This window comes from Cololabis saira, chromosome 23 (assembly GCF_033807715.1).
Source record: "Cololabis saira isolate AMF1-May2022 chromosome 23, fColSai1.1, whole genome shotgun sequence".
Taxonomy (NCBI): Eukaryota; Metazoa; Chordata; class Actinopteri; order Beloniformes; family Belonidae; genus Cololabis; species Cololabis saira.
The window spans coordinates 31,325,699-31,345,334 of NC_084609.1; the positions used below are offsets into that span (position 1 = coordinate 31,325,699).

General features: G+C 45.4%; 2 protein-coding genes across 2 annotated transcripts in view; both read left to right on the forward strand.

The window, feature by feature from the left end:
- LOC133424121 (lamina-associated polypeptide 2-like) overlaps window positions 1-17,988 on the forward strand; it is a 39,883-nt gene extending 21,895 nt beyond the window's left edge. The window contains exons 6-7 of the mRNA XM_061714552.1: window positions 14,972-15,072; window positions 17,081-17,988. Of these exons, the coding sequence (XP_061570536.1) occupies window positions 14,972-15,072; window positions 17,081-17,504 (525 nt within the window). The 3' untranslated portion in view covers window positions 17,505-17,988. The remainder of the gene's footprint in view (window positions 1-14,971; window positions 15,073-17,080) is intronic.
- On the forward strand, window positions 6,097-7,703 carry LOC133424123 (uncharacterized). Its single transcript, XM_061714553.1, has 3 exons — window positions 6,097-6,335; window positions 6,589-6,905; window positions 7,091-7,703. Exons 2-3 carry the CDS (start codon window positions 6,635-6,637, stop codon window positions 7,435-7,437), a joined length of 618 nt encoding a protein of 205 aa, XP_061570537.1. The 5' UTR covers window positions 6,097-6,335; window positions 6,589-6,634; the 3' UTR covers window positions 7,438-7,703.
- Window positions 17,989-19,636: the final 1,648 nt, after the last annotated feature.

Genomic DNA, 19,636 nt, shown 5'->3' on the forward strand with positions numbered 1-19,636 from the left:
GCTTTGTAATGTAATGATGAAAAAAAAAAAAAAAAAATTTTAAATTGATCTTAAGACATATGAATCGATTTTTAGGAATTAATATGAAAATCGATTTAAAATCAGAGAATCGATTTTTTTCAACACAGGCCTAGCTCCAGCTGACTTTTCAGCAGCAGAGACAAACTAAAAAAAATTAAAGTGTCGCCGCTTGAAGCTTCTCTCTCTCTCATTTTTTTAACTTGATATGGAACACAAGCCACAGACCCAGCAGCACATCTATCATCTCCTCCAGGTTCTACATCTTTAGTGTTGTCTTCTTCGTTTAGATACACAATCAAATACGTCACAGCAGCTTCACTCCAACCTCCTACTTCTGATCCAGGTGCTGAATTGTTATGGAAAAGAAACCAGGCCAAATTGAGATGAGCCAAGTAGGTACTAGTGGAAAAGCGCCATAGGACCTTGTTTGTGTCTTGTGTCCTTATCAGAGGTGTCAAGTAACGAAGTACAAATACTTCGTTACCTTACTTAAAGGAGCATGAGGCTCCTTTTAAGAAATGAGACTCTAGCGCCACCCTTCACCACGACGGCCGTTCGGGGGTACTGCAGCCAACAGTGAAGCCGGCACGGGAGAACGCGCATGCAGCGTCATGTGACGTCACATCCGCAGCCCAGCGTGGGAAATTCCGGTCCGGAATTGCAGCACATTTTGCAGCAGACAGCCTGTTCAAGGCAACGGAGAGATACACTAGAGCAGTGATTCTTAACCATAGGGCCGCGGCCCACACTTGGGCCGCGAGCGCCATCTAGTGGGCCGCGAAAAAAAATCAGTTTTGTACATGTGGGCCGCGAGGGCCGCGGGACTGCATAGTCTCCCGACCAAATGAGGAGAAGAAGATCCTCAGCTAGTTATACGTGTAATAGTAAGAGAAATGGTGTGTATTTATAGTGAAAATCCTTCATTTTGCACAGAGTAGGTTTAGATCCGCCAGGATCAGGTATCGATTACTTGGGTCTGCGCCCAGAGCGAGCGAGCGCGGCGTGTTCATTCATCCCGACGCGTCCCCGCGGCCGGGGAGGTCGGTGCCGCTCGGGCGGCTCCGTCGTTACTGCTGAAGGATTGTAGATGTAGATGTGTGGGCTGGACTGTTGTTCGGGCTCTCAAAAACATCGGAAAGTGACACGGCTGCAGCGGCCAGAGAGCTGCGGGCTCTCAGCTGATCAGGCTCGGATGAAATCCGACACGCGCAGTCCTGACTTATTAATGTAAATAAAACTTAGTAAGTTACTTAGTAAGTAATTAGCTTGACTCTTACAGAGATGAGAAGCTAAATAAAACTAAATATCGTTCCAGGCTCATCAATGAGCACCTTCTCATGAGAACCTGACACCATCCAACCCAGATTTAAAGTCCTGGCAGGAGAAATTAGAGCTCAGTTCTCTCACTGAACGACAGAAAGTGGGGACATATAAGATTATAAGGGGAAGAAAGAAAAACTGCAAAACTGTTCAATTGTTAAGATGTGTTTATATTCATTTATTATAAAAATGTGTTGAGACAATTAACAAAGAAAAGGGGAAATTCAAACTGCTGGTAAAGAAATAAAATAAGATAGCATTTGAAAAATAAAATAAAATCTATTTTATTTTTAAGAGAAAAAAATATGTGTAATTGAAGTTACACATGTTAATGGGCAAATACCGGTATGTACTTTTTTAATATAACAGTCAGATGCAGATGTTGATACAACTACGCGATACTTGAATGAATATATATATATATATATATATATATATATATATATATATATATATATATATATATATATATATATATATACTCGCTTGAGTACATTTTCTCTAAATGGACCTCTTAAAGTTGAATACCCCTGCTATACAGTGTTAGTATTTAACGGGCCCCGGGCCACTCTGTACTGAAAAAATTGGGCCCCAAGGTCAGAAAGGTTAAGAACCCCTGCACTAGAGGGCTCATTCTTTTTGGTTTGGAACGCTTCATCTGACATTATTACTAGAAAAATTAAAACGTATACGAATTTTTTTCATAAATCCAGCCTCATGCTCCTTTTAAGTAGAAAATTTTGGTTATCTATACTTCACTGGAGTAATCATTTTTCAGAGGATTTTTTACTTTTACTCCTTACATTCTCACGCAATTATCTGTACTTTTTACTCCTTACATTTTAAAAATAGCCTCGTTACTCTATTTCATTTCAGCCTTTAGAAAAAAAACTATCCAGTTAAATTGCGCAATCCGGGTTGAGTGAATTTGGTTGTGGTTGGATGAGAAGTATAAACATAATACCATTCCGACACCCTATTGGTTTGTACGTGATCCATTGCACGTGCACATGATACAAATCACGTTGCGCTCCAGCAGCGCTGGTCACGTTAGCCTAGATTTCCGTGGCAGAGACGCAAGAGAACTCGTCGGGAGAAATGTCCCAACCAAGCACCAGCGAGGAGATTGGTAGCCAGGCCCAGGAAGACCAACCAACTGTTGTACATCCCTGGCCGTACCTGGAAGAATTGTTCGAAATGGTTGGATGCAAAAACAACTCCCTTTATAATGCGGTGCAAGCTCTGCGCACCGAAGTACCACAAGCTAATGGCTTTCAAAAACTCGCCGTCTAATTTGAAAAAGCATATTGAGGTAAGATGAAACTAAAATTTCTTATTATCAGTGGGTTATGGGCAAAATACTGTAGTAACGTTAACCTAGTGACGTAGGCCTACTAATGGTACATTTGCTGTGTTTGCTATGGGGAGGTGATGTTAAATACCTAATTAACTAGCTGACGTTAACTAGCTACATGCTAAGACATGCCATCAACTTTGCAAGTTCGTTTGGTGGGCATGGTGAGATTTGAAATTCGACTTTTTAGCCAAATGTTATCTGAGCTTATATTATTGCTATATGCAATATTTTTAAGTTAATTGTGCAAAGCTATAATCTGCAGCTGGTTGATAAAGCATGTAACGTTAAGGATAGGCATGGTCCTGTCTGTGTATGAGTGCACGCGCTTGTGTTAATTAGTTTAGTTAGTTTCAATTTATTGTCCTTTCGGAAATTCTTTTTGCATCTGTGGCAGTCAGAATACATACAGTCATGGAAAAAATTATTAGACCACTCCTTCTATTCTTGTTCATTATAATGCCTTGTACAGCTAAAGGTACATTTGTTTGGACAAATATAATGATAACCACAAAAATAGCTCATAAGAGTTTTATTTAAGAGCAAATATCTAGCCATTTTCCATGGTTTTCTTGATAATAACCTAAATCACTAAGTTTTTACATCAATAGCTATAGCACTGTACTGCCAAATACAGTGCTTTTCTCCATTCAATGTTTTCTTTTCTGTCTGTTTTAGTCACATGATACACTTTAGTGGTACCAGGCATTAAAATGAACAAGAAATTGAAGAAAAAAGCTGCGGACACTGCACCGATCCGTCTGTCAATCTCACGCTCCATCGTTCCCTCACTCGTGAACAAGACCCCGAGATACTTGAACTCCTCCACCTGAGGCAGGACTTCTCCACCCACCCGGAGAAGGCACGCCACCCTTCCCCAATGGAGAACCATGGCCTCGGTTTTGGAGGTGCTGATTCTCATCCCTGCCGCGTCGCACTCGGCCTCAAACCGCCCCAGCACATGATGATGGTCCCGGTCCGATGAAGCCAACAGGACAACATCATCTGCAAAAAGCAGAGATGAAATCCTGAGGTTCCCAAACCGGATCCCCTCCGGCCCCTGGCTGCGCCTAGAAATCCTGTCCATAAAAATTATGAACAGGACTGGTGACAAAGGGCAGCCCTGACGGAGTCCAACATGCACCGGGAACAAGTCTGATCTACTGCCGGCAATGAGAACCAGACTCCTGCTTCGATCATACAGAGACCGGACAGCCCTTAATAGAGGGCCCCGGACCCCATACTCACTGAGCCCCCACAAAATGGCACGAGGGACACAATCAAATGCCTTCTCCATATCCACAAAACACATGTAGACTGGTTGGGCAAATTCCCATGAACCCTCGAGCACCCTGCGGAGGGTATACAGCTGGTCCAGTGTTCCACGACCGGGACGAAAACCGCATTGTTCCTCCTGAATCCAAGGTTCAACTATCGGCCGTAATCTCCTCTCCAGTACCCTGGAGTAGACTTTCCCGGGGAGGCTGAGAAGTGTGATCCCCCTGTAGTTGGAACACACTCTCCGGCCCCCCTTTTTAAACAGAGGGACCACCACCCCGGTTTGCCACTCGAATGGTACTGTCCCCTTCCTCCATGCAATGTCGCAGAGGTGTGTCAACCAAGACAGCCCTACGACATCCAGAGACTTGAGGTACTCAGGGCGAATCTCATCCACCCCCGGTGCCACTGAGGAGCTTACGAACTACCTCAGTGACCTCGGCTTGGGTGATGGATGAGCACGTCCCCGAGTCCTCACTCTCTGCTTCCTCAGTGGAAGGCATGTCAGTCGGGTTGAGGAGATCCTCGAAGTATTCCTTCAATCCGTCCTACAATATCCCCAGTCGAGGTCAACAGCTCCCCACCCACACCGTAAACGGTGCCGGCAGAGTACTGCTTCCCCCTTCTGAGGCGCCGAACGGTCCTCCAGAATTTCCTCGAGGCCGACCGAAAGTCTTCCTCCATGGCCTCACCGAACTCCTCCCAGACCTGGATTTTTACCTCCAGGACTGCCCGAGCCGCGGCTCGCTTAGCCTGGCAGAACCCATCTACTGCATCAGGAGTCCCACAGGCCAACATAGCCCGGTAGGACTCCTTCAGTCTGACGGCATCCTGTACTTCTGGTGTCCACCACCGGTGTCTAGGATTGCCGCCACGACAGGCAAATGAAATTAATAATTTATCTATAATTTATTTAGCAGAGCTATACTAGAGGGTATGAAATATGGGGCATACTAGCGTTATATGGGTCTTTGTAAAGAGGTAATAGGCCCAACTAGCACCTATCAGTTTAAAATGAATTAAAGTCGGACTATCTCATCAATAATGCCACTTTTCAGATATGCCAGCTGTTTGTAGTCCTAATTCCTAAAACGGCTATAAGTGGCAATATTCTGGTCTGCTCAACATAATTTCACAGACCAGTGAAACAGTGCACCCTAACTTGTAGTCCGACCTTCATTCATGAACTTCACACATGACATTTAATACAGCAGAAGTCCCAGATGTCTGAGCTTGTGGTTTGAGAGAAATATGAATCTCAATCTGTGCCTGTGCATTCATTTTCTCCACAGAAGAAACACCCCACTCATCTAGAGAGCTACACGCAGCATTCTTCAGCAGCCCTCAAAAGGAAGTCATCAACTGAAGGTTCTTTGGCCTCACCCTCCAAACAAACCAAGCTGTGGGAGACTCAAAGAGTGTCGCAGACAAGTGTGGATAGAGCAGTCCTCAAATTTGTTGTCCAAGGCTTGCACCCATCACACATCGTTCAGCAACAGGGCTTCATTGATCTTGTGCAACATCTTCAGCCAAATACGATGGTCATGACACGCAATACTGTTGTAGACAAAATCTCAAAGGCCTGTGCTGAAATGAAAACAAACCTGAAAGCTGCCCTTAGTGAAATTGAGTTCATCGCAACAACAACTGACTGCTGGACGGCACACCGTCGCAGTTTCATTGGTGTCACTGCACACTGGTTTAACCCCCAGACCATGCAGAGGTCCTGTGCTGCCCTGGCATGCAAACACCTTAAAGGGTCACATACATTGTCTGCTCTGGCTGGTGCCCTAAATGATATTCACACAGAATACAACATCAGAGAGAAGATCGTTCGCACTACCACTGACAACGGATCAAACTTCCTGAAAGCATTCAGAGTTTATGGGCAGACTGAAGAGGACAATAATCCTGAACCGGTAGGAGAGGGTGATGGAGAAGAGCATGATGGTGGCCATGACGATGAAGAAGAGGAAAGCGCTGAGGGTATTAAATTTGTTGATACCGCAGCCCTGTTGGACGAAAATGACTACTTGGAATACCAGCTGCCCAAGCACCATCGCTGCGCCTGCCACCTCCTCAGTTTAGTGTCCACAGTTGATGCTTCAAAAGCAGAAGTCAACCCATTGTACAAGCGTGTGTCAAGGTCCACATTAGCCAAATGCTCTAGCCTGTGGAACAAAAGTTCAAGATCAACCATCGCATGTGAAGTAATTGAAGACCATTGCAAACTCCAACTCGTAAGGCCTGTTGCTGCAAGGTGGAATTCACTCTTCTCAGCAGTAGAAAGAATAGTGCGAATAACAAAAGAACAAGGTGAAGGAGCCCTTGCAGCTGTCTGCAGTGAACTAGATACACCTAAGTAAGTGTCTGCTTTTCTGCCTTTCAGTTGATGAAGTGATTATAGATTAAGTCACAGTTTTATACTCTGAATGCCGTAGAACATATGCCAATATGCAGTCCCCATATTTCCTATGGATGTGATTTGAACACAACTACATTTCTAAAAGTCTCAGATAATATTTTTCCTTTTTTAATGATCAGTTCCTCCAGTTGAAGGTGCTACATCAAGTAGGCTAAATGTTCCATATTGTTTTTCTTTCTTCTTTGTACAGGTTTGCTCCAGTGGAACTTGCATTTCTTGCAGAGTATGCGAAGACAATGAGCCCAGTTGCAAAGGCACTTGATGTTCTCCAGGAAGAAACCGGTGTGCAGATGGGATGGTTGGTCCCCACCATAACTCTCCTAAGGACCAAGCTCCAGCACCTTCAAGTCACCTCCAAGTTCTGTGAGCCTTTGATCGCTGCACTTGTTTCAGGCCTTGAAAAACGCTTCGGAGAGATGCTTGCAGATCCAGAGCTGATCGCCGCAGCCATTCTAGTTCCCAAATTTAAGACCTGCTGGACAAGTGACGAAAATATCCTCAAACTTGGTAAGTGTCTCACTTTTCACCTTCCCCTCAATACGTGTCATTTTTTATGGAGACAGTGAAATGAGTTTGAAATGACTGGTTTCAATTATTTAAACACACGCTCCGATATCCAGTACACTATTACAATACTGTCATATAATCTAAATCTAAATTATCCGAAATTGTTTTATTTTTTTATTCCACAGGTCTTGACTATATCAGAAGCCACTTGGACTGTCAGGCCGAGAATCACGTCAGCGACGGCTCCCACTCCTCTGAAGAAGAGGACTTCTTTTCATCCTTGAAGAAGACCGGCCCTATTGAAACGACCCAGCAGTTGGATGCGTACCTGGGGTGCCCCGGAGACACGGTAGAGCTACTCAAGTCCTTCCCCGCTGTGTGCCAGCTATCACTGAAGCTTAATACGGCACTCCCTGCCTCAGCAGCATGTGGAAGTGTTGCTGGGCTGATCTTCAGGTCAAGAAGAGCCTGCATTGGCTCTAAGAACTTTGAGAACCAGTTGCTTTTGCAGCTGAACCAAGCCTATTGGTAACTCTTTGTTGAATATTCTGTGCTTGACTGATGCAGATCTGATGTATAAAGTGTTTTTTTAAATCGACGGATCGATCCTCCCTTTTACTTTCTGATCTTTTTATATTTTTTAACTTTAAAAGTGACAATAACAAAAATGGGAGAGGAAAAAAAAGTTATTAATACCAGTGTGGTGTTTATTGTTTAGTTGTTTCATTTCCATATGTAACTAAACTTGGATGTACATTCCAATAAAGGTTAGGATAAATGATAACATGCCTCTGAAGTTTGACTTTTTGCACCATTACAATACTTATAGGCAACTAATCATCATATCTCCTGCTCTCTGAAACACATGTTAATGCTCAATAGTACACATATATGGTTCTTTAATATATCTGCATTATACTAAGATCATTCATTTTCAATGGCTTTTGTCCTTAATGGCTTTTTTCCCCCTTACGTTACTTTAATACTTTAAGTAGTTTTGAAACCAGTACTTTTATACTTGAGTAAAAAACTTGAGTTGATACTTCAACTTCTACAGGAGTATTTTTAAACTCTAGTATCTATACTTTTACCTGAGTAATGAATGTGAATACTTTAGACACCTCTGGTCCTTATGAATACCTGCGTCCCGGGTTGTGCCATCAGCTTTGATCGGTATCGATGAGTAATTGGCTCAGAATGTTTTTAAGCACTTTTTATTTGAGCAGCAGTTACAAACCCAACTGTTTTATTTTCGTTTCCGCGCCAGGAAACGAGCGTGAACCCAGAAGTTGTCCCGTCGGCACCGAGAGGAATGTAGAAATGACTGAACCATAACAGAGCCACACCTGCAGCCCTTGCTGATCGGGTTTATTTTATTTGGCAGCAGGTCAGACCCCAAGAAAGTCTAGATCAAACGGAAATGAGTGCAGGAGTTCACCGCTGTACGTGCACACAAGATAAATCCAGGACTGAAGTGACGGTCGGGTCATAGAAACGTGGGTTGTTACGAGTCGATCAGCAAACCTGTTTTTGTTTCCTGGTGAAGACCTGAAACGGTTAAAAGCACTGGTCCATGGAGGAACAGGGGGCCTGGTTTCCTGGGAGATGAATGGAAAGGTTCTGGTTGTTATTGGACTCACTTCCAGTCATGTGGCGCTTTTCCACCAGCACCTACTCGGCTCTACTCATCTCAACTCGGCCTGGTTTCTTTTCCATAACAATTCAGCACTTGGAGCAGAAGTAGGAGGTTGGAGAGAAGCTGCTGTGACGTATTTGATTGTGTATCTAAAGGAAGAAGACAACACTAAAGATGTAGAACCTGGAGGAGATGATAGATGTGCTGCTGGGTCTGTGGCTTGTGTTGATATCAAGTTAAAAATGAGAGTGAGAGAAGCTTCAAGTGACGACGCTTTTTTTCTTAATTTTTTTTAGTTTGTGTCGGCGCTGCTGAAAAGTCAGCTGGAGCCGTGAGCAGCTATGAAGAGACAGCGACTCCTGGTAGATCTGGTCGTTCCTTATCGCCCGTCTAGATATTTTTAATTCTCTCCTCAGCACCAGGTTTATGAACATCTGACCCTCTGAGTTGGATCAAACAGACTTTTGCTGCCGTTGCTGGTTGAATAAAATGAACCAGAATCCGTCAGAGTCTCTTTCTCTGATTTTCCTCCTCCTGACTCAGACGTCTGACTCCAACCCCCCGACCAATCGGTGGCCTGTAGTGTGATGATGTCAGATACAGCCGACTCGGCAGCTTAGAACCTTGGCAGAATAGTTACAGAAAAGTATCTACTCGGCACGTTAGACCCCTAGTGGGAAAGAACCAAACTGAGGTGAGCCGAGCTGAGTAGGTACTAGTGGAAAAGAACCAAACCGAGTAGAGGTGAGTCAGGCTGAGTAGGTACTAGTGGAAAAGCGCCATATAAGTCTGTAGAAGTTGTGAAACTGATCCTGGGGGTTGAATGCTGTGGGTGGAGTCTGGACTTGTTCAAACGAAGCCCCGTGTTCCAGTCGCCGGTGTGCGACCCGTGTGACCAGCATGGCCGCTGGAGACGGAGAGTGAAGCTCAGACCCAGGAGGGTGTCCCATCCCAGGGTAAATACCTCAGCAGGGCTCAGAGGAGGTGGTGTTGGACGTGCTCCACCCTCACGTTTCTCTGGGGACCACGGATGAGCCACTAACCTTTTAAATATGCCTTCACACTTTCTCATGAAATCATCGCTGCTCTCTTCTAGTGATGCCACAACGAAACGGGGAGGGGGAAATCAGGCCACCGTGTCAGGTCTCATCTAAGGGTGCTTGTCAGGTCTGAAAGCAGCCTTAGATGTTATTAAAAGCTGAGTAGCAGGCAGTCCAGGGACATGAGACAGTGCCCCCCACGTCCCGGACCCCCCAACCCCTCGGAGCCACACAGCGGACACCCTCGAGCAGCTTTCTAACCTCAAGTCTGGGTTGTTCCAGATGGGTGTGCGATCACATGGAGAGAGTGAAACTGGTTATTTTAAGGAAGGATGCTTGATCATGGTAGAAACTAAAACCACTTCCTCTTGGTTTTTCCATTCGGTTGATCTGTTGCATGATTTGAGAGGCCCGGGAACCTCTTGTACCCATCCTCCGCTCTGTGGTTCTCTTCATCTTCTCCCTCTCCGTACGTTTGGGTTCATTGTCCTCTTCTCTTGATACTCTTCCCTGCCTTGATGAAAGGAGAAGCTAGCGGTAGAAGCTCTTCTTCTAAAGCATGAATTATGGTTCTGCGTTAAATCAACGCAGAGCCTACGGCGTAGGGTGCGCGGCGACGCGCGCCGTATGGTGCGTGTCGCCGCGTACCCTACGCCGTAGGCTCTGCGTTGGTGTAACATGGAACCATAATTCAGCCTTACCACATGCCGGCTGACTCCGCCCTCCCAGCGCACCAGCCGGCCGAGTCCTAACAGTTTCCCCCCTTTGTTAATATGTCCACATTGCAAGTATTGTCGCCCTGTTGTCATCCTTTTTGGTAAAATGTAACCAAACTTTCAAGCGTTTATGCCGCTTTGTCCCCGTGTTTTCCTGCTGGGCGCAAATGCGCACGTTGCGCAACGTGCTTGGTGACGTCATTCGCGCCCACTGCAATCGATAAGGGAATCGTTTGCGAAAAAGGCAAACGATTCCAACCTCCCTGAAGGGCTGTGAAGTTGGTCCAGAGGGGTTCAGGCGGAGCCTTTCCTCTCACTCCTCTACACACCTGCCACATTTGTTTCAGCCCAGACTTGTAGATACATCCAGAGGCTGCTATGTTTGAGGATAAACCCTAAAACAAACTTCAATTCAGTTTCAATTCAATTTTATTAATAGTGTCTATTACAAAAGAAGTTGTCTCTAGGATCTTTCCAGAGACCAGAACATAAACTCCCCTAGTGGGAGAAAAATCTTAAGCCAAACAGTGGCAAGAAAAACTCCCCTTTAGGAGGAAGAAACCTGGACTATAAGGGGGGACCCTCCTGGTGGAGGCCAGACTGGGTAGAGCAGGAAAAGAGAGAACAGACAGAGAGAATGAAGAACAGATAAAGGAGAGACACAGCCACGATGGCTAACTGGTGCAGTACAGGGATGACTATATAAACGGATGTAGACAGCAGACACTTGACTTGACTCCTACTTTGTCTTTGACACCTGTAGCTCAGAGAGGAGGAGCTGGGATGCAGTCGGGAACATCCAGAGTCTCTCCTGGACACCGCTCTGCTGGAGGTTAGCCCGTTAACCGGCACGGAGAATCATCTCCAGGTTCACTCGGTGGGGGGCTCACGGGCGGTGGCACGGCTCAGGGGGGTCTGCAGCTTCATGAAGCACGGTTTATGGTGTCACCTGGTTCAATTCTGTTCACGTTGCACACGAGGTGAAGTGGGTTCAGGGCTAGAGCTGTAGTGATGCACTGATCTCACGATACAAGCCCATGCATGATATTAAGCTCACGATACAATATCACGATATTCAGCCAATGATACGATATATATCACGATATTCAGCCAACGATTCGATACGATTCCATACAATCCGATACACTTGAATAATTTTCTGAAAGATTTAAAGGGGACAGAGTGGTTTTGGTGACATCTTGTGAGTGTTCTGTTTACTTGGATTGAATTAATTGAACCGAAAACTAAAAATATTAATTACACAATACAGGACTGTCTCAGAAAATTAGAATATTGTGATTTTCTGTGATGCAATTACAAAAATGTCATACAATCTGGATTCATTACAAATCAACTGAAATATTGCAAGCCGTTTATTATTTTAATATTGCTGATCATGGTTTACAGCTTAAGAAAACTCAAATATCCTATCTCAAAAAATTTGAATATTCTGGGAATCTTAATCTTAAACTGTAAGCCATAATCAGCAATATTAAAATAATAAAAGGCTTGCAATATTTCAGTTGATTTGTAATGAATCCAGAATGTATGACATTTTTTTTATTTTAATTGCATTACAGAAAATAAAGAACTTTATCACAATATTCTAATTTTCTGAAACAGTCCTGTATATACGTCTCTGGACAGTCTACAGCTGGAAATGCTGGACAAAATGAATCAACAATGTAGGGAGAAAATTAGTTCCATTTATTGAAACAGTGGAAACTGTAGTTAACAAGCCTTTGAATTATTTTTAACGTGCAGTATTATAATTGTGTAACAATAGAGTTAAAACGCGCAGCCAGAGGCCTGTTCTGAACAAAAGACTATAACCGATATGCTGCAAGACACATTACTGTGTTACTGAGTACTGATATCTGTGTCACTGAAGAAATTCAGAATTTATCGACTGCACTGAATCCACTTCACAAAAATATTTCCTGTTTTTATTTTCTTAAATAAAAACAATTCAAAATTTGAATATGGACTCGGCCAGAGTATCGTGATATATTACCAGATGGATATTTTTGCCCACCCCCAGTCGGGGTGGTGTTGGACCCCGGGGCCAGTGATGGTGTGCTTTTGTTTCAGGACCCAGTTGAACAGAAACGGCGTGTGACGGCCGTCAGGGAGGTGACCCGGGTTTGTGGACATGACTCAGCGGTTTTTCTAGTCTGCTTTTAGTAAATGCGAGTCCGTCTCTGATCATTCAGTCTCTCTGATAGTCTCAGGAACGTCCTTGGGAAAGGAGTCCAAGACAGGCAGCCAGACCAAGACCGTCGTCCCCTCTGGTCCACGTCAGCAGATTTCAGCCCATGAGCAAAACCTCCCCCATTAAAACTCCCAAGTCCCAGTCTGGATCTCGGCTCGGTGCAGGTTCTGCTGCAGGGGTACAGGTCTTCTTATCACTTTCCTTCTCTCAGACTCTGCTGCTCCGTTCTCTGCTTTTCATGAACACAAACAAGTTCCTCGTCTGGTTTTAACCCCTTAAACCCTGAGGTTCTGGAAGGTGTGGTTACATCTGAGACACCTCCTCCCCAACTGTCCCAGAAACAGTTTAATAGCAACTCTTTATCTGTTTATAGCGTTGTTGCGGTCTTGCGGTGAATGGGATCATATCCCTCGGAGGGCTTTAGGGGTTCGGGCTGAATCTGGCCGCGTACATGTGTAACCATCTCCGTCCCTGGATGTTTTAGTCACCAAATGCATAAATGCCTCGGTAATGTCGGTCCGTGGCGTTTGTAGGATCACCAAACGTGAGCAGGGCAGCACCCCTGAAACGCGGGCCGGCCTGCAACCCTTGCGGTTGATGGCAGTCTATGGACAGAAAATTCACTCAAAACATTTATGTGTGCGTAGCTCTTGATTTGTGTGAGCGTATTATCTGATTTATGAGTATTATTAGATTTGTGCGTAACTTGCTGGAAGTTACGGACAAAACGATCATTAGGAGTTCAAAAAGCCTGCCACACACAAATCATTAAATACGCGTGCATGAATCACCTGATACACATGCACAAAGCTAGACTCATGAAAGTTCAGATGACCCAGCTTTCCACCAGTACCTGAATGCACCATGTACAGACGAATCTGTGAGGCTTTTTGGAGACGTGAAGAGTCTCAACCATTTGGACGCATCTAAAGCTTTGTGCCTGTGTATCAGGCGATTTGTGCACATGTATTTAACGATGTTTGTGTGTGCAGGAGGCTTTTTGAAATCATAATTATCGTTTTGTCTGTGACTTCGAGCACGTTACACACATCTAGTACACACAAATCGAGTAGTACGCCCAATTCGAGTAGTGTAGTACGCCCAGATCGAGTGGTGTAGTACGCCCAGATCGAGTGGTGTAGTGAGCCCAGATCGAGTGGTGTAGTACGCCCAGATCGAGTGGTGTAGTACGCCCAGATCGAGTGGTGTAGTACGCCCAGATCGAGTGGTGTAGTACGCCCAGATCGAGTGGTGTAGTACGCCCAGATCGAGTGGTGTAGTACGCCCAGATCGAGTGGTGTAGTACGCCCAGATCGAGTGGTGTAGTACGCCCAGATCGAGTGGTGTAGTACGCCCAGATCGAGTGGTGTAGTACGCCCAGATCGAGTGGTGTAGTACGCCCGAGTCGAGTGGTGTAGTACGCCCAGATCGAGTGGTGTAGTACGCCCAGATCGAGTGGTGTAGTACGCCCAGATCGAGTGGTGTAGTACGCCCGAGTCGAGTGGTGTAGTACGCCCAGATCGAGTGGTGTAGTACGCCCAAATCGAGTGGTGTAGTACGCCCAGATCGAGTGGTGTAGTACGCCCAGATCGAGTGGTGTAGTACGCCCAGATCGAGTGGTGTAGTACGCCCAGATCGAGTGGTGTAGTACGCCCAGATCGAGTGGTGTAGTACGCCCAGATCGAATGGTGTGGTACGCCCAAATCGAGTGGTGTAGTACGCCCAGATCGAGTGGTGTAGTACGCCCAAATCGAGTGGTGTAGTACGCCCAGATCGAGTAGTGTAGTACGCCCAGATCGAGTAGTGTAGTACGCCCAGATCGAGTAGTGTAGTACGCCTAAATTGAGTAGTGTACGCCTAAATTGAGTAGTGTACGCCTCAGTCGAGTGGTGTAGTACACCCACATCGTGGATTTTCTCTCCCTCGCTCTGGCGTATGAGTTGCTGATGCCTCAATGTCCGTGGATCTAGTGGGGGCTGGGAGGTTCCGGGTGTGCAGGACCTGGTCTCAGTGGGAGGTCATGGTGAAGTTCTGCTCCGCACCTGGACAACATTTGGACCAATGTTTAGATGCTCTTGGACACATTGAACTTAGTTCTCTATTAAAGCTTGTTCTGGACCTGGTACCGGGTCTGTGGGGTTGAATGGGTTAAAACCATAACGGCACATCTTCGGGAGGTCCGGTTGCACGGGTGAGGTTTGAGTTTGTGCACACAGACACACACTCAGGTGTCGTCTGCATACGGCAGGAGTCCGTCCCCCCAGACGTTCTGCTGCGCAAAGGGAGGCAGCAGAAGATCACCGGCTTCCTGTCCGGCTGCAGCCCGGAGCCCCGAGTCAGCGCTGCTGCTTCAGCCCAGCGGGTGAGGGTGGAGGCTCCGGGGGGGCGTGGCAGCAGCAGGGCGCCCTCTGCTGGTGGGAGAGTCCTGACTGTCACATGAACGATGCTTCTCGTTGCTGCAGGTGGAGAAGATCACAGCCAGCGAGCCCACACCAAAGCCGGAGGAGAAGGACGTCCTGCAGGAGCTCTTCCCCAACGACGTGACGTCTCCAACGGGATTCACGTGAGTCTGCGCCGGTTTACTCCGCCCTGATGTTTCACTCTAGCCCCAGCAGCCTGAAGCTCCGCCCTGAGGTTTAACTCTGACCCCAGTAGCCTGGATTTAATTTTAAATCTGAATTAAAGAGGAATTAAACTTCCCATGAGTTGGTCTTAAAATTAAATCCGATTTAAAATGAGTAAAAATGACCATGTAAACACTTAAAGGTATAGTCCGTGATGTTGTAGAGCTAGCAAGATTTGAAAATGGCACCTCCTCTAAGCCCCACCCCCTCCTCCCCCTCCCGTCAGCGCTCCGTCCAAAGCCACGCCCCCACAAACTTTGGGGAACGCGCATTTGCAGGAGTCGAGTTTTCCAGGACATTTTGGACAGCACATTTTCAACAAAACTACCCCATGTCTCATTCACCTGTAAGCGAGGCCGGTTTTAGGGGGGGGGCAGGGGTGAGCTGTGCCCACCCAAATGTGCGTCCTGCCCACCCAATCAAAGTTATGGAGATCCTTTATTTTTTTTATAATTTTATTTTTTTATAAATATAGAAAAATATCACAGAATATCTGTACCGTTTCTGATTGGGTGGGCACTGCTCATCACTTTTAGACACAACAATGAACGCATACCGCAAAAGTTGTGTCTCGGCGGAGGAACCCGGCATCCCAGCAAAATGAGACAACAGAGAAGTTCAGAACAGCAGACGGAGCACACACTGAAGGCTGATTTATGGTTCCGGACCCAGATCGTCCCATGGGACGGAGGGGGGCGTGGGCGGGGCTTAAAATGAAGGCATCCCCCCTGCCAATCCTCTGGTCCTCTGACCAATCCGTGCCATTCGGACCGCAAAAAACAGATTGGTCAGAGTTTTTACAGGATTAAAGCTGTCAGAGGTCTGATTTTTTTCTTTCCTTTTTCTGAACACATTATTCACTGGCTACTCTCAGGATGGAAGGACCATTTCACCCAGTACAACAATAAATGTTTTTGAATACGATTACAGACTATACCTTTAATTCCAAATGAAAAGGGCCATTCCAAATTAAACTTCATTCTGAAGTGGCTGGTTTATTCATTTTAAATCTGAATAGAATAATTCTGCGATCATGTAAACACTCATTCCTCTTTAAATTAATTCCGGTCTTTCTTTCTGCTCGTTCCCCCGTCTGTCTCCATGATCTTATATTCCACTGGGCTGGTTTTCCTAACAAAGTTTCAAGATGCAGCAGCAGTAAACGCTGGTCAAGAGCAGAGACCATTTATTTAATAAATAGAAATCATTAAAAGAACAGATGGAAACAGGAATCATAAAAATGGTGATCTTTTCAAAGTTATAGCGGCTAAGTTAGTTTTTATTCCGGTAGTTTAACTTCCGGTCCGCCCCCTATCCAATCAGAACCTTCCCAACCCCCAGACCTGGAGAGGAATTGGAGAAAGACCATTAAACGTGTTTTCCATGGAAACCTCAATTCGGAGGAAAATAGTTTAATTCTGAATTATTTAATTCGGAATAATTAATTCCCAATTAAAAAAAACCTCATGTAACCTTGGCCAGTCAGCTTTCTTCCTTTCCTGTACGCCTTAACTCTTGTGCTGTCTTTGGGCCAAGGGAGGGTGAAGGAAGGGAGAAAAGATGGAAAGGAGGAAAGAAGGAAGGAATGAAGGAAGTGGGGAAGAAAGTAGGAAAGGGAGTAAGGAAGGGAGAAAAGATGGAAGAAAGGGGGAAAGAAGAAAGGGAGAAAAGAAGGAATGAAAGGAGAAGGGAAGGGAGAAAGGAAAGAAGGAAGGAATTGAGAAAATAAGGAAGGAACAAATGACGAAAGGGAGGTAGGAAGAAAAAGGAATAAAAGAGGAAAGGAAGGAGAGAGCAGGAGGAAAGGAGGATAAAAGAATTGGGTAATTTTGCCCCAAAGACAGTACAAGGGTTAAGGACTTTCCTGTATCTCTTGACTCTGTGCTCTCTGTTTGTCATGTTGCCTCTTCTTCTCCTCCCCGGTCCTAACGAGTCTGTTCTCCGCAGCATCACCTGTCGACGGCCCATCCGCGGCGCGGCGGGCCGTCCCGTCATCTACAGCGACCTGTGGAGCGCTGAGAACGGCCTGCTGTTCCCCAAGACCCCGGAGAGCAGCAGCTACTCGTCCACAGAGAGCCGCGCGGTGCACCGAGTGAGCAGCCAGCCGGCCCCACCGGCCCTGGCAGCGTCCCCCATCAGCCCCTCCTCGCTGGCCTCCTCCCTGGCCACGGCGCGGCCGCTGGCTGCAGCGCCCCCCGCTGGCCAGAGCAGGGCGGCGCGGCGCGGCCTCTCCGTCTGGATCAAGCTGTGCCTGCTGTGCGTGGTGGCCGTGTTCCTGTTCCTGGTGTATCAGGCCATGGAGACCAACTCCATCGGCCCGTTCGCTGCCCAGGAGCCCGAGGCCGCCGCGGCCGGGGGGGCCACGGCATAGAGGGACCCGGGGACCGGGCCCTCAGAGCCCACTTTTAAGTGTGAATCAGCTTTGTAGCCTTCTTGTTACTCTTACCTCTGTTTTTGTTTTTAAATCCTGTTTTTTTTAATCCCTCAATCAGCTTCCAGTGAAGAGAAGAGAAGCAACGTAGTCTTTTATTTACTCGAGTAGAGTCAGAACTGTCTTCTGCTGGGCCACTATGGACTTGAGACCACACACACACCTACACACACACACACACACACCCCCACACCTCCAGCTCCGTCTCCGGGGGCTCCACCCCTGCAGGACCACTCCACTCTTGTGTTTGGACCATCTTTGTTATCGACACAGGGAGGTTTGTTATAATCCAGGTGCTTTAAACTCACCGTATTTTCTTAATGTCTAATTGTAATAAAAATAAAGTTCTGTCTATTCTACTTAATTATGTATTCACTGTCACAAAAACTGAATATCTACTCAATAAAGTTGTTTGTTTAAAAAAAAAAAAAAAGGTCTTTCTCTGTGATCGTGGGGTTTGTGTTCCAGCTCCTGTTGGACCAGTTTACCAGGTTGCTTAAGAACCAAAACCACTGTTAAATCACATTAATTTTTGTGTAAAAACAACTTTGAAATCACGTCATGGTGTATTTTTAGGTTTTACAGTCAGTCATTGAAAAAATAAGTCCCCCCGTGATGCAGTATCTACAGGACTGTCTCAGGAAATGAGAATATTGTGATAAAGTTCTTTATTTTCTGTAATGCAAAAATGTCCTACATTCTGGATTCATTACAAATCAACTGAAATATTGCAAGCCTTTTATTATTTTAATATTTCTGATTATGCTTTACAGTTTAAGATTAAGATTCCCAGAATATTCTAATTTTTTTAGATAGATATTTGAGTTTTCTTAAACTGTAAGCCATGATCAGCAATATTAAAATAATAAAAGGCTTGTAATATTTCAGTTGATTTGTAATGAATCCAGAATGGATGACATTTTTGCATTACAGAAAATAAAGGACTTTATCACAATATTCTAGTTTTCTGAGACAGTCCTGTAGTAGATCCACCTCCAGCAGCAGGAACTACATTCATCAGTCTCATGGTTGTGCAGGTTCTGGTTCCTCCTCCTTTCCCACGTTGCTTCATTGAAGTTTTTGGACGTTCACGTCTACACAGCTCTTTGAAGTTTCCACCAGCATGGACTTTGACCGGGTCCTTGCAGAACCTGTTTTTTATTTTATTTTCATCATTCTGATGTACATCTGCTGCTGTTTGGGATCATTTCCTGTCACATCTTCATCTGTCAGACAAACGTCCTCACATGTGTCTCTAGAGCAGTGTTTCCCAACCCTGGTCCTCGAGGCAACACTGTCCTGCATGGTTTAGGTGTTTCCCTTCATCGTCACACCTGATTCTAATTAATGGTCCTAATTAGCTTGTCATCAAGGTCTGCACAACTCTGTTGATGACACAGGTACTTGTATCACGGTGTGCTGAAGCAGGGAAACATCTAAAACCTGCAGGACAGGGGGGGCTCGAGGACCAGGATTGAGAAACACTGTTCTAGAGCAGTGGTTCCCCACCTGGGGTCCAGGCCCCCCTGGGGGGGCGCGAAACTTTGTCTGCTTTGAGGATATGCAGTTGTACAAATTATATTTGCAAATGAGTCATTCATAAGACATTGTTAGGAATAATTTATGAATGTCTGAATATTTTTTGTTTTTTATACACTGGTGACAAACACAGGAAATTATTTCATTCCTTATTATTATATCATTACTCAACATTTAATCTACTCCGACAGGTTGTTAAAGGAAAAATGTTAAAAATGTTGGTCTCATATTAAAAGAGACATTTTTCAGAAATATTTTTATTTCCTTTTATGTCCTTTTGTGCCTATTTTATACATTGATGACATTGGAGAAAAACAAAGTCATGTGTATACAGAGTAAACCAAAGAGAAATGTATCAAAAAACATAATGTTCATTTTTGTCAATTAAAGACTATTTTGGTGCCAGTATGTACGGGTCAGGGGGCCGGCTGGTCTTAGACACAAGTAGAGGGGAAACAAGGAAAAAAGGTTGGGAACCACTGGTCTAGAGGACTCTGGTCTCCAGAGGAGTCCATGGTCCATCAGGGACTGAC

What these genes read in the sequence shown, in the direction of transcription:
- LOC133424123 (XM_061714553.1), top strand. Translation starts at nt 6,635, where the DNA reads ATGAGCCCAGTTGCAAAGGCACTTGATGTTCTCCAGGAAGAAACCGGT. An exon ending in CGAAAATATCCTCAAACTTG is followed by an intron (nt 6,906 to 7,090) that starts GTAAGTGTCTCA and finishes TTTATTCCACAG; the next exon opens with GTCTTGACTATATCAGAAGC.